Source organism: Euprymna scolopes, chromosome 31 (genome assembly GCF_053919585.1).
Source record: "Euprymna scolopes isolate OS-2025 chromosome 31, ASM5391958v1, whole genome shotgun sequence".
Lineage (NCBI taxonomy): Eukaryota > Metazoa > Mollusca > Cephalopoda > Sepiida > Sepiolidae > Euprymna > Euprymna scolopes.
The window spans coordinates 48,160,021-48,174,975 of record NC_136512.1 but is presented as its reverse complement, the minus strand read 5'-3'; the positions used below and the strand labels follow the sequence as shown (position 1 = coordinate 48,174,975).

The 14,955-nt window shown below is 36.3% G+C and overlaps 1 protein-coding gene across 12 annotated transcripts in view; it reads left to right on the top strand.

Moving 5' to 3' along the window:
• Positions 1–14,955, top strand: part of LOC145255736 (extended synaptotagmin-1-like) — an 888,623-nt gene that overhangs the window by 703,247 nt on the left and 170,421 nt on the right. For all 12 annotated transcript variants that reach the window (XR_013863897.1, XM_080114367.1, XM_080114365.1 and 9 more), the window contains one exon: positions 8,696–8,801. Coding sequence is in view for 11 of the 12 variants with exons in the window: in XM_080114367.1 (XP_079970493.1) it covers positions 8,696–8,801 (106 nt within the window). In the remaining variant the exon portion in view is untranslated. The remainder of the gene's footprint in view (positions 1–8,695; positions 8,802–14,955) is intronic.

The following is a 14,955-nucleotide window of genomic DNA, read 5'->3' as shown; positions in this document are numbered from 1 at the left end:
CATTACATTACACCATTTTCTAGTGCCATCATTACATTACACCATTTTCTAGTGCAATCATTACATTACATAATGTTCTGGTGTCATCATTATATTACATCATTTTCTAGTGTTATCATTATATTACATCATTATATTACACGATTTACTGGTGCAATCATTACATTACACTATTTTCTAATGCCATCATTACATTCCATCATTTTCTAGTTCAATCATTACATTACCCCATTTTCTGGTGCAATCATTACATTACAGCATTTACTGGTTCCATCATTACCTGACATCATTTTCTAGTGCCATCATTACATTACACCATTTTCTAGTTCAATCATTACATTACCCCATTTTCTCTTGCAATCGTTACATTCCATCATTTTCTAGTTCAATCATTACATTACACCATTTTCTGGTGCAATCATTACATTACAGCATTTACTGGTTCCATCATTACCTGACATCATTTTCTAGTGCCATCATTACATTACACCATTTTCTAGTGCCATCATTACATTACACCATTTTCTAGTTCCATCATTACATTACACCATTTTCTAGTTCCATCATTACATTACACCATTTTCTGGTGCAATCATTACATTACACCATTTTCTGGTTCAATCATTACATTACATCATTTTCTGGTGCCACATGACATTACATCATTTTCTGGTGCCACATTACATTACACAATTTTCTGGTGCCACATTGCATTACACAATTTTCTGGTGCCACATTACATTACACCATTTTCTGGTGCCACATTACATTACACCATTTTCTGGTGCCATCATTACATTACACAATTTTCTGGTGCCATCATTACATTACACCATTTTCTAGTGCTATCATTACATTACAATATATTCTAGTGCCATCATTGCATTATACCATTTTCTAGTGTCATCATTACATTACATCATTTTCTAGTGCCATCATTACATTACACCATTTTCTAGTGCCATCATTTCATTACACCATTTTCTAGTGCCATTATTACATTACAGTATTTTCTCTTGCAATCGTTACATTACATCATTTTCAAGTGCAATCATTACATTACACCATGTTCTGGTGCAATCATTACATTACACCATTTTCTGGTACAATGATTACATTACACCATTTACTGGTGCCATCATTACAAAACATCATTTTCTAGTGCCATCATTACATTGCATCATTTTCTAGTACCACCGTTGCATTACACCATTTTTTGGTGTCATCATTACATTACATAATTTTCTAGTGCTATCATTACATTACATAATTTTCTAGTGCCATCATTACATTACATCATGTTCTAGTGCAATTATTACATTACACCATTTTCTAGTGCCATCATTACATTACACCATTTTCTAGTGCCATCATTACATTACACAATGTTCTGGTGCAATCATTACATAACACAATTTTCTAGTGCAATCATTACATTACATCATTTTCTAGTGCCATCATTACATTACATCATTTTCTGATGCAATCATTACATTACAACATTTTCTGGTGCAATCATTACATTACACCATTTTCTGGTGCAATTATTACATTACTTAATGTTCTGGTGCCATAATTAAATTACACCATTTTCTAGTGTTATCATTACATTACACCATTATATTACACCATTTACTGATGCAATCATTACCTTGCATCATTTTCTAGTGCCATCATTACATTACACCATTTTCTAGTGCAATCATTTAATTACATAACTTTCTAGTACCATCATTACATTACATCATTTTCTAGTGCCATCATTACATTACATCATTGTCTAGTGCAATCATTGCATCATTTTCTGGTGCAATCATTGCATCATTTTCTGGTGCAATCATTACATCATTTTCTGGTGCAATCATTACATTACATCATTTTCTGGTGCAATCATTACATTACATCATTGTCTAGTTGCATAATTACATTACATCATTTTCTAGTGCAATCATTACATTACATCATTGTCTAGTGCAATCATTACATTACATCATTTTCTGGTGCAATCATTGTTGAGACACTTGTAGTCTGTCTAAACTGTACGAACGAACTGACTAAACCAAGATGGCCGATACCTATTTATATCACCACAAGCAAGGGAGGTAACCATGTAACTGAAGCAAGGGAGGTAACCAATGTCTACATTAACATTGCTGCTGTCCTCAAGTGAATAATTTATTTCTGATTTAACAAGTCCCTTAGAAGCTCAGACGAAGCTCCTGCCTTGGTCAAACAATCAGAGACCTGATCACAACCCTTGATCCATTCTATCTGTATCTCCCCTCTACTCTTCATTTCCTTCAGCCTTGCTACATCTATTCTCAATCGTCGATCGCTTACCAGATTGTTGGAATTCAATGTCTCCACAAGTGATGCATTATCTGTCTTGCAGAGAACGTCTGGCAATTTAGATAACTGAAATACCTCTTGTATCATAACCGCAGTCAAAACACCAGCATCAGCTCCCTCATTCAGAGCAAGAGTCTCTGAGGCCAATGGGCTTTTTGTCACTCTGTCCAATTTCTTTGACGCCCAACACATGGGGGCCATTTTGTCAGTACTTCCTCCAATAAAGACAACAAAACCACCCTGTGAAGATCCATCTTCCAGACTGGCATAAGAGGCATCAGTATAACACAAAATGTGTAAATCTGAGGGCTTTCCCAATTTTGGAAATGTTATAGAACCCTTCTTGGATTTCAATTTTGATAAGGCTTTATTCGCCTCAAATAAGGCTTTTACTTTGGGATGCTTTCCAGTGTTGCTCATTTTACACACATCAAAAGCTATATCAGGGCGTGTTTGAGTTGAAACCCACATCATCTGACCTGCAAGTCTCTTCAACTCATGCTTTTCTTCTTCATTCAGTTCATCATTTTTCCTCAGTATCCTCCCTTTGCTTATTTCTATTGGAGATATGGAAGATACATATAGATCTTGTTCTACAGTGATCCCATTTTCCTGTTGATTAACATTCAGTCCAACATATTTGAATGTTCCACTTTCATGAGATCCCACCTTAAATTTTTCTTTCAATGTTGCAATCACATCCCTTTCAAACTCTGTGTTTCCACAGAAAACAAAATCATCCACGTGCATAGCAAGAATTCCAGTCAAATTTCCTTTAATATCATGCCACAAAAACAATGCATTATCATAAGCACTTGCTACTCCTTTTAATTCAATCAAAGCCTGAATAACTCTCTTGTACCATGCCCGTGGAGCATCATTCAATCCATAGATGCATCTTTTTAATTTCCACACTTGAGATTTAGGACAAACATCAGATGGTGGCCTCAGGTACACATCTCTCTCTAAAATACCACCTTGCAAAAAGGCTGAGGTAAAATCTATGGTCTGCAGCATCCAATTCTTTATTGATGCGGTTAGCATGACCATTCGCATAGCTTCACGGCTACATGTTGGGGAGTCCGTTTTCAGATTACTATTTTCTTCATAGCCTCGTGCTACAAGGCGAGCTTTCATTGTTTTCTGATTATCCTTGAATTTTTCAGTAATCACCCATCTTGTGGATATTGTTTTTTGACCTGTGTATGGCACACATTCAAATACTTCATAGGTGTTCATGTTTTTTATTTCTTTATGCTTGGCATCCATTACAGCTTTCGACTGCTCTTGTTCAGCGGTGAGCAGGACTACATTTTCCTGTTCAGTATATTGGGGCACTTCTCTCCAATGATCAATATGATTCCAGTTGATACAAACTTGATCCTCGTTTTCATCCTCAGGTTCTATATTGATCCAATGACTATATTTGCCAGTTGATTTAGGCTGTACTGACATAACCTTTCCTTTCTTCCACTCCTCACTTCCATTTATTTTATAAGTTATGGTCTTATTTCGGCCAGGTTTTTCAGTCTTATCTCTTAAACTGGTAGAACTATCAACAACTTCTTCTCTGTCTATATCTTCACTTTCTACCACTTGATTCTGCAACTCCTCCTCCTCAACTGAAAGGTATTCATTCTTCCCTTCTGTAGTGTTTCCCAGCATTTCAGCTTTTTTTGTTCTTTTTTCGTTGTTTTTATTCACTTTCATCAATTGGCACGGATGCATCCTATAAAATGCTCCGCCATGTCTGATTACGACAAACTGGCCTTCTCTGCCTAACACTTTTGCTGGACCACGCCATCCTTTAAAACCCTGCCTCCGATAATAGATTTGGTCTCCGGTAGCATAATCTTCATCAGCATAAGTTCTGACATTAGACCTGAGAGCTCTCCTAATTCTCTCACTGGACTCAGCTTCCAAAAAGTTTCTCCTTGCACTATGGAGAGCATTTAAATTTTTTCTCACCATGTCACTTGTAGTAGAGGACTCCATAGCAGGTAACTGGTCTGTCAGAATTGAGGGTGTATTTACATTGAAACCGAATACAAGTTCATTTGGACTGTGTCCAGAGTAATTGAGGAGGGCATTTTTTGCACAAATAGCCCATGCCAAGGCAATTTCAGGTTCACACTTCTCATCGTCAATTGTTTTTTTCATTGCCTCAGCAACTATCAAATTATGACGTTCTACAGTACCGTTGCTGAATGGACTTTCTGCGGCAGTAGTACAGGTCTCTATGTTGAGTTTTTCATTCATCTGTCTATAGTGTTCGTTGTTGAATTCACCCCCATTATCACTCAGAAAACGAACAGGAGATCCGAAATAGGTAATCCACATCATAAAGATGTTTTTGATGATCTCCTCCTTCTTCTTTGTTTTGATCAATGTTGCCGCTGAATACCTGGTAGCGGCATCAATGAGATGTAGTATCCACACCTCATTGTGGATGAACTCTTTCAAATCCATGCAAACTGTGTGATTAAATCTATTGCCAAGAGGCAATCCCACAACCGGTCGCAGTGGAGCTTTTTTAAATCTAAGGCAAATTTGACAGTTTTCACAAACCTCCTCAATCGCCTTTATAAATTCCTTGTCATTGAATTTGCCACTTTTTTTAACCAAGGAAACAAGTTTTTCCTTCGAGGCATGAGCAAACTGTCGATGAAGTTTTTCTGCTTTTTTTTTTTCTGTGAAAGAACACTGACCAAAATTCTGAACATGTAATACAATGTTCTTAGTACCACTATGATCCAACAACTTATTTGTTAAGGGGAGACAATAGTGCCCTGAAGTTGTGGTCTTTAGTTCAATACATTTATCAAAAATCCAGCACATATCTTTCCGGAAATCTAGCACTATTCCTGCTGTCTTCATTGATTTGTGACTTAATAGAAGAGGCAAGTCGTTTTTCACAATATCTGCTTCGATATAAACTCTTATACCTCCGAGTGTAACCGGAAATTTAGCAACTTTAATTGCTGTGACAGCCACTCCATCACCAAAACAAAAACTCCGGTCTGAGTTCGTATACTTCACTAGTTGCAGGTCACTTTCATTTAAAGTATCTAAATAAACATCAAGCCACACTTCGCCAGCCAGTGTGCGAGTACAAGCAGAATCCAAGACTGCCATTCCAAATGTTTCCTTTACAAGATTTGAGATTTTTTCATTTGTACTGTTCAAATAAATATTTTCTTGAATGAACAACGTAATGTGTATTTGTTCTGTCGCTTCCGTAAACCTGGGCGTATTTCTAGGACACTCTCTAATTAGATGGTTCGGAGACTGACATTTGTAACACAACAACACGTTTCCACTTCGGTCACATGGATTAGATTGTCCTCGACGAAAACGCCTTTTGTTGTTACCCGGTTTAGAATAATTATAGTTGACGATTTCGGGCTCTGATTTCACTGCCGGTACATTTTCATCACGATAAATGTCACCAAATACTTTCTTTATCGATTCCTTCATGTTTTGATACGTCAAAACAGAACACGTTGTCCGCGCTAATTTTTCGTTCTCTTCCGATATGTTAACCGCGTTCAAAACAAGAAAAGCTTGCACTCCTTCCGGTAGAGTAATGTAGAATTTTTTTAATCTTTGGTACAAAAACTCATAACGAACAAGAAAGTCATTTATACTGGTACCTGACGGTCTTTTATAAGTGTAAAATTCCTTAAAAGTCATGTAAGCGCGCGTGTGTTCATCCTTTAAATATATGTCATCCAGTTTCTTTATTAAGATCTTCAAGCCATCTCGTCCGCCGATGTCACTTGTTGGCAATTCACGGACACATTCTCTAATATTCGGTGGTAGCGTCAAAAACACTGCTGGCCCTTTTTTTTCCTCAGAAAGATCCGTGAACAACGACCACATTTCAACGTCTTGTTTCCAGTTCTCGTAAACATCCTCCCCCTCCAACAATGGAGGTTGTTTGTTCGAAGTTGCCATATCCGATATCCGATATCCGATCTGTCTAGTGCTACAGACAAGCTGTACAAAAAAAAAAAATTTTTTTTTTTTTTTTTTTTTTTTTTTTTCGTTTTGTCGCACACAGAGGGATATCTCTGCTACCATTTGTTGAGACACTTGTAGTCTGTCTAAACTGTACGAACGAACTGACTAAACCAAGATGGCCGACTCCTATTTATATCACCACAAGCAAGGGAGGTAACCATGTAACTGAAGCAAGGGAGGTAACCAATGTCTACATTAACAATCATTACATTACATCATTTTCTGGTGCAATCATTACATCATTTTCTGGTGCAATCATTACATTACATCATTTTCTGGTGCAATCATTACATTACATCATTTTCTGGTGCAATCATTACATTACATCATTTTCTGGTGCAATCATTACATTACATCATTTTCTAGTGCCATCATTACATTACATCATTTTCTAGTGCCATCATTACATTACATCATTTTCTAGTGCCATCATTACATTACAATATCTTCTAGTGCCCTCATTACATTACACCATTTTCTAGTGCCCTCATTACATTACATCATTTTCTGGTGCAATCATTACATTACATCATTTTCTGGTGCAATCATTAAATTACACCATTTTCTAGTGCAATCATTACCTAACACCATTTTCTAGTGCAATCATTGCATTACACCATTTTCTAGTGTTATCATTACATCATTGTCTTGTGTCATCATTACATTACACGATTATCTAGTGTCATCATTACATTACAACATTGTCTAGTGTCATCATTACATTACGTCATTGTCTAGTGTCATCGTTACAGTACACCATTTTCTAGTGTCATTACATCATTATCTAGTGCAATCATTACATCATTTTCTGGTGCAATCATTAGATTACATCATTTTCTAGTATCTTTATAACATTGAACGATTAGCTACTGTCTTCATTACTTTACAATACCTTGTTTGGTAGTGTTTACATTATATTACAATATCAGATAATCTTTTCATTACCTGATTTGCATACGTCTTCCTTAATATACACTATTTTGTAGTCTCTTTTTTACATTATTTGCTTGTTTCTTACTATGTTACACGATTTTAAATTGTCTTCCTTACGTTTACGTTGCTATTATTTTTACTACATTTTACTTTGAATATTTTTGTGTTTTGTTATAGATTTATAAGAATTCAAATAACAAAATACTGAAAAAGAAAGATCCGGACAAAATTTAAAAACTACAAATAAATTATTTTTTTATAAATCACTCAGCTACCAATTAAATCCATCTTTTTTTTGTTTTAAATCTTAAGTAATCTGTAAAATTATAAAAACTAGTGATGTTTAGTATTTTCTGTAGGAAGTTGAATATCACTTGAGGAAAAAAAAAAATACATGGATCATAAATCTATTTCACCTATAATATCATGTAACCGATCCGTAATACAAAAACTTTTGTCTTTAACATTAAAGAAAAATAATGACAGTGAACTAAGGTCCGTACAAAACTCTGGCACAACTAAATGGCTGACAAAACTGGAGAAAACAAAATTCTAAACTAAAGCAAAAAGAGAAAAAAAAACCATTTCACTCAAAAACTAATTCCTTTTTTATTTCTCTAAGTTTTTCGTCTCCGCTTAGTTTGTTGTTTCTTCCCTTTTTGACTGCAGTCTCTAACATGGTAAACATTTTTATTTTTTTTCATTTTGAACACATTTTGTATATATATATAATGTGGTCGTTACATTTTCACTTGGACCCACACTTTGCATGCAGAAAAAGTCGCAAAGACCAAGAAAGGAAATTTAGTCCAGCTTTTAGTTGAAACAAAAGGCATTTATTAATGATACTTTCCAAACCATGCATGCATCTTGTTTTACAAGTGCATCTTGCACTAACTCTTGCTTCCAAGTCTTATGGTTGATAACATGGTTCCTTTTTTTTCCAATTATTCTCTTCCTCCATTGTGACGTCACCTCATCCACTGGCATATGTGAGATGCTGCTGCTGTACATGCATCAGCAGCTCTGTTACGCAAGTAATATTTCATGACTCAAAATCGTTTCACAATATTTTTATTTGTTTTCATACAAAACTTTTTTTTTTTATCAGATATATACTTTTGTTTCTTTCATTTTTTTAGCTACTTGAGAAACTTTCTAGAATTTCATCTTTTACCCCATTCATCGTCTGCATCTCTAATTATTTTGTTATAACTTTCTAGAATTTCAGCTTTTATCCCATTCGTCGTCTGCATCTCTAATTATTTTGTAATAACTTTCTAGAATTTCAGCTTTTACCCCATTCGTCGCCTGCATCTCTAATTATTTTGTTATAACTTTTTTAAAGGATTTTTTACAAAAGAGTGATTATTTATTTTTATTATTGTAGATATCATTCAAGTAATCGGACTAAGTTACGTTCATCTGGACGGATCCTTGCCCGATCTGCAACAGTCAAGGCTCAATTAGAGCCAACATTTGATCTGCCTTTTGAGGTGAATATTATTTTTTTAATTTATTTAAATTTCTAAATTGCTTTAAAATATTTTTTTTAAAAAATCATATGTTTCAATAACTTTTTTATGATGAAATTTTTTGTTAACAAATTGTCTCAGGTTGATTGCACATTTCTAATTATATATTATGATGGTTGTCAACCCGGAACAGACATATTTATTCTACCATAAATGATTGCTAACAATTTCCATGGGAGTTAAATTTACTTAAGTGCACAGCACTCAAAATTTTAAACTTATTCAGAACGTTAATTAATGTTGTAAAACAGTATTTACTCATTAATATGCAATTATAATTATGGAGTATATATTAAATAATTAATTTTATATATATAATTAAATTATATAATTATAATTTTTGAAATATTAAAAAAATGTAATTACACCATAAATCCATATTCTTAAAAAGTTGAAATTTTATACAACACATCTCAATATTGTCCATCTCAAGACAAATCCGAACATTGACACCGTTTGCAAAATGTAAGTAGATCTTATTTCAGGTGGCAAAAAGAAAGTTTGCACTTGTAATTTTTTCAAAAACTGCAAATTTAAGCTAAATTTAATCTAACTGTTTAAACAAACTATATCTCATTTGATTCGCCTTTTATTCTTCTATAATTTTACCTGTTTATATTTGACTTTTAATTGAAATATTTTTGTGTTCACGTCAAGTTAAAAGAAATAACTTCAAATTGAGGAGGCAAAAAGAAAGTCCACACAATGGAAAATTGTTATTTAAATGTAACTTTAGGACATTGATGCAAGACAAATACAACAAGAACACAATGAACTAGTTAATATTTAGTAGCATAGCACTTCTGCAATTTGACAGCCTGCAATCTGTTAGGAATTCCTTGAATTAGACTGCAGCAATACTCCGGAGAAAGTGAGGAAATTTTATTATCCACTTCTTCCCGTGGAAGGTAATTCTTCTTAATCAATTAGTCGTTACTACTAAACTCTGAAACATCAAGGAAGAAAACAAACAAAAAGAGAAAAATATGAGAAATAGAATTTATTAAGTATGATATCAAAAGGAAAAGTTCGTAACCTCTATGGGGCTGCCAAAAATGTCCATCTGGCTTACAAGTGTTCTTGTAGTAGTAACCAAAAGGGGAGAGAGTGAAGGGAAAGAGAAGGAAAGAGAGATAGAGAAGGAGGAAGAAAGAAAGAAAAAAGGGGGGAGCACTTACTGGAAGCTTCTGGGCGCCCTTTTTCAAATGGAACACTTAGAAAGTTCGTTTGTTGGGGCCTTTACTTTCTGAGTTTGTGTTGTTTAAAAGTTCCTTTTTGTCAGTCCCCTTCCTGGAAACTCGTTTCCGTAGTCCTTTTTGCAAAGGTTAAAATTCCATGGAGGCAGAATATTTTTGAGTCTTCAAGTATCTTAGAAACTTTCCAGCGGCGAATTTTCTTTTCAAACTTCAATTATCCTTTTCTTGATAATTATATTCAGTTTTCAAGTGTCTTAGAAAACGTTGAGGCGAATTTTCTTCTCTAGGTTCTTTTTTACAACGATTTTAATGTCTCGTCAGGACAGAGTTGCACAACGCCTTAGTAAATTTCCAGGCGTCCCTTTTTATCCAAGACCTTAAGGGAATACATTCGATACTTGTTGTCTCGACGACGCCTTTTCCACAACTGTCGAATTAACTCAAAAATGTCACACACGAGCTTCAATTTAGCACGAAAACGTCTCATCCAATCAACGGGCATAAGGGAGTCAGGTGACATAAAAAAAAAGGGGGAAGCTAGGGAAGGGGGCAGGAAAGGGGTTAAGAAGAAAGGAAGGAAGAACAGAAACAGCAGAAAGAAGGAAAGAAAAAAGGTGGAAGATAATTTCCACACTCTCCCTAAAAAGAAAGACAAAAAGAAAAATCCTCAAACAACAATCTAATACCAAACGTATTCTGGATTTCTTTCATTTAAAGATTTAACAGACCTTACAGGCCTAGACCGAAAGTTTTCCCTGTCCCAACTAGTTCCCGAGCTCAGACAATTGCCCTCTCCATCGTTAGAAGCTTGGTGAGAGTGGGTTATGGAAAGTTCTAAAGACACAAGTTCTTTAAGGAATCTTCCTGAGTGCTGCCATCACTCCTTTTGATTAAAGCTGACCGAACTAAGCTATCCGATTCAGAAGTTAGATTAGCCACCCTTCCCAAGGACCAATAAGGACGAGGCTTCATAGGGTTTTTTATCAAAACGACATCGCCCAGCTTAATCATATTTTCAAAATCAGATTGGTAAAGATCTTGTGACAACTCTCTCAGACCCAAGAGATGTTGTTCGTACCATAGCCTTTTAAAACGATTCAAGAATTCATCTCTACATCCCAGACTCTCAATAAGATCTTCTTTGCTAGGGGGGTTATCTTGGAAACAATCTTCTTCTAAGGACAAAAACACAGAGTTTTTATGGAAGGGATGCACAAAGGCATTAGGAGTAATCACCTCCAAGCCAGAATCATCAGAGCAACGATAGGTCAAGGGCCGATCGTTAACAGATCCCTGCACATCTGACAACCGTCAAAAGTTGAAAATAACTTAACTTCCTACGTCCTATAACCTTGAAAAGACAACCTTTTACAACTCGAATTAATCTTTCCCACACAGCACCGTACCAAGCAGAATATAAAGATATCATCTGGTGTTTGATAAGATGGGCATCAACTTTCCCTCTAAATTCGTCAGACAAATAAACCTGTTTGACAAGGTCACAACCCGCAGCAAAGGACTTTGCATTATCCGAATAAATGTGAGAAGGGACTCAATAAAAATTGAAAAATCTCACAAATGCCAAAACCACAGACTGAGTGGTCATATCAGGCAACAGTTCCAAGTGTATAGCTCACACACTAAAACAGGTGAAGATTAAAATATACATCTTTTTAGTTTCATCACCTTCATGCACCCACATATAGCCAGTAAAATCGATCCCGGTGTGCAAGAACGGCTTAACTAAATTAACCCGATGCTCAGGCAAATTTGTAACCTTGGAAAGAGTGTTATATTTTTTGCAAATGACACCACAAGATATCACCGTTTTAATAGCTTGTCTAGCTTTGGGTATCCAAAATCCCAACATTCTGAATTTGCTAAGCGTAGCAGCAATTCCCAGATGCTTACACTTCAAATGACAATCCATGATTATTAAACTTGTAACATGACAAGACTTGGGAAGCAGAATAGGATGAAGTGACTGCATCAGAAAAATAAGTAGATTTACCAATTCTACCTCGTGAGCGAATCAATCCTTCATCGTCCAAAAATAAATTAAATTTAGAAACCAAAGAGAATCCATCAGACTTAGACAAATAATCCTTTTCCTTAGAAAGGAACAGTCCTTGTGTCATTCTGAACAAGTACAATCTCGCCTTAATACCAGAGTCGAGAACAATACCTCTCATTTTTTATATAAATCGGAAAACTGCAGTCAAAACTCCAATGAGCTTCTTCAGCGAAGAGAATTTCTCTACTTCAATTATATAACTGCCTTGAATGACAGGTTCCCAACCAGTAACTGTACTGATCAACATCTGGCTAGCCGGATTAAGACAATTCAGGTCATAACTAGGCCAGATCAAGTTATCTCCTCTCAACCATTCAGGCCCGAATAACCAACGAGTAAAAACCATTTTAAATTTGTTCAGGGACATACCCCTCGTGACAAAGTCAGCAGAATTGTCATCAGTCTTCACATACTTAAACTTCACTGTCAAACCTTTATCACTAAGATTTTTTACCATCGCTTTTACATCTTTTAACCGGTTACGAGTGAATTGACATTTTGTATTGACATTGTCAGATAAAACTCAGGATAGTACTACCTGCGCATCTACAGCGATAATCACAGAACTGAGCTCTTCCAAAGGGAGTATTTTCACCAGAACAGAAATGTGCTTCATGCATAAATATACCGCTAACAGCTCCAAGGTGGGTAAGGTTCTCTTAACAGAGGGAACAACCCTGGCTTTAGCGAATATCAGTCTGGCTTCACCATGCTGATGTAAATATACCACGATTCCATAGGCCAGGTTCGAGGCATCACAAAACACTATCAACGTGGCTGAAGAATCGGAAGCCACGGAGTAACGGTCGAATTCAAGCTCCCCGATACGTACCAGATCCTTATACAGCCTCTCCCAGTCAACCATAACGTTGGGTGGGACCGGCTGGTCCCAGGATACTTTCAACTTCCACAATTTACTAAGAAGGATCCTACCTTTAATAGTAACAGGGAGCATTAAGCCAAGGGGGTCAAATACAGAGGAATTTACAGACAAAATATCCCTCTTAGAGGATACTGATCTTCCTTCAATGCAAGAACTTACTCGCATTTTGTCAGAGGAGGGGTTATACAAATAGCCTAATACCTTCTCAGTGTCAGAACCATGGGAGGAGAGACTGTTATCCTGCAACATTCGCTTAGCAAGCACTTCATTGTTGCTACAGCAATTCCTCAAGGAAAATCCACCTTCCCCCATGACAGAAACAGCCTCCAAATACAGCTGCATCAGAACTTCAGCAGAATTATGAGTTTTCACCAAGTTGTCCACATACAAGTGGCTCAAAAGCATCTCCCTGCAAGGACCAGGAGGGTATTTCTCCACATGATATTGAACCATGTAGCTCAGTATGAAAGGACTGGATACAAAGCCAAATATAAGAGTGTTGTATTTAAAGCAGATCCACGCATCACCCAATCTTAAAAAGAAGCAGAATCTATTTCTGTCACATTCGTCATTCAAACGAATCATCAAAAAGGCCTTCCGAATATTGGCCAGTAGAACATACTGGTTCATCCGAAACCGCAAAAGCAAATCCAGCATGTCAGTGTACATATTGACACCAGAATAAGCGCAGTCATTTAAAGAAGGTTTCGCACCAGTTCTCAAAGAACAATTGAAGACCGGTCTAATCTTGGTGGTGCACTGTAAATCTTGTTTTATCACCGGTCGATGAGGAATCCATACATATTTATTAAAATCGAAAGGAGCAACCACAATCCTTTCAATTATTCCTTCCTTTTCTTGGTCTAAGAAGACCTGGCAATAATCTTCGTACAAACCTTGTTCCGTCAGCCTCTTCGATATGCGGTTCAAAACTTACAAAAACACCTGATGATTAGCAGGCACCGACTTTAATTTTTCTTCATTCCAAGGCAAACTGACATAGTAACAGTTATCTATGAAGCGAATGAAGGAGCGAAAGGACTCAACCATATTCTTATCGAAATCACTGAATTCCTCCTCAATAATACCTATGGTTTCCAAACTAAGCATTTTTTCCACAGTTCTCTCAACAGTAGACTCCTCAAAACAACTGAACGGATCAGTGTACACAGACTTGGGGTTCAACACAAAATATACATGAGTGAGGTCGCACACAGAGTGTTCTTTGACGACTTGAGAATAATTCAATTCCAACCCCTTTGCCTGGTCTTTAGGAGGAGGAGACCCAAAATCTGCCAGATCACCAAACAAAACCATTCCTTCAGGAAATTCCCACACAAGGCCCTCTCTAAACTCCTTTAAATTCATGGGTCCCAAAAACCTAAGCATGTCCACACCCAGTAAACCATATACAGGTAATGTGTCATCTCTCAACTCCGAGAAATTGGCAGCCAATTTGACCTGATGTTTCTTAAGGTCTTCTACCACAGAATTCAATCCGTGAACACGAAACGAAAGGTCGATATCATCATTCAGCAAGAACAACACAGAATGGCAGGAATTTGGAAACCTCACTTGAAGATTAACTTCCTTCAAGTGTTTAATTTCTTTTCCCAAAAAGGTCTTAATCAGAAACTTGCGATCTCTCATGGGAGTATTAATATCAGAAAAAGCATCCAACATTTTTCCAGACAAATAGGATCGCTCACTACCAGTGTCGATAAGGCAGTTGAAAGATACACTTTCACCAGATCCATTGTTGATGGCAACCTCAACAACAGTCAGCAACGAAGAGCTATTCAAGTGCCAACAAGCATTAGAAGCAGTAGATTCACCCCCAACAGAAGAACATAACACTCTACAATGGCCTCTCTTATTACATAGCCAGCACATTCAATACTCCTTACCCTTGCAAAGACATGACTCTTCTGCATGAGAAGGGCTCGAGCACTTGCTACATAA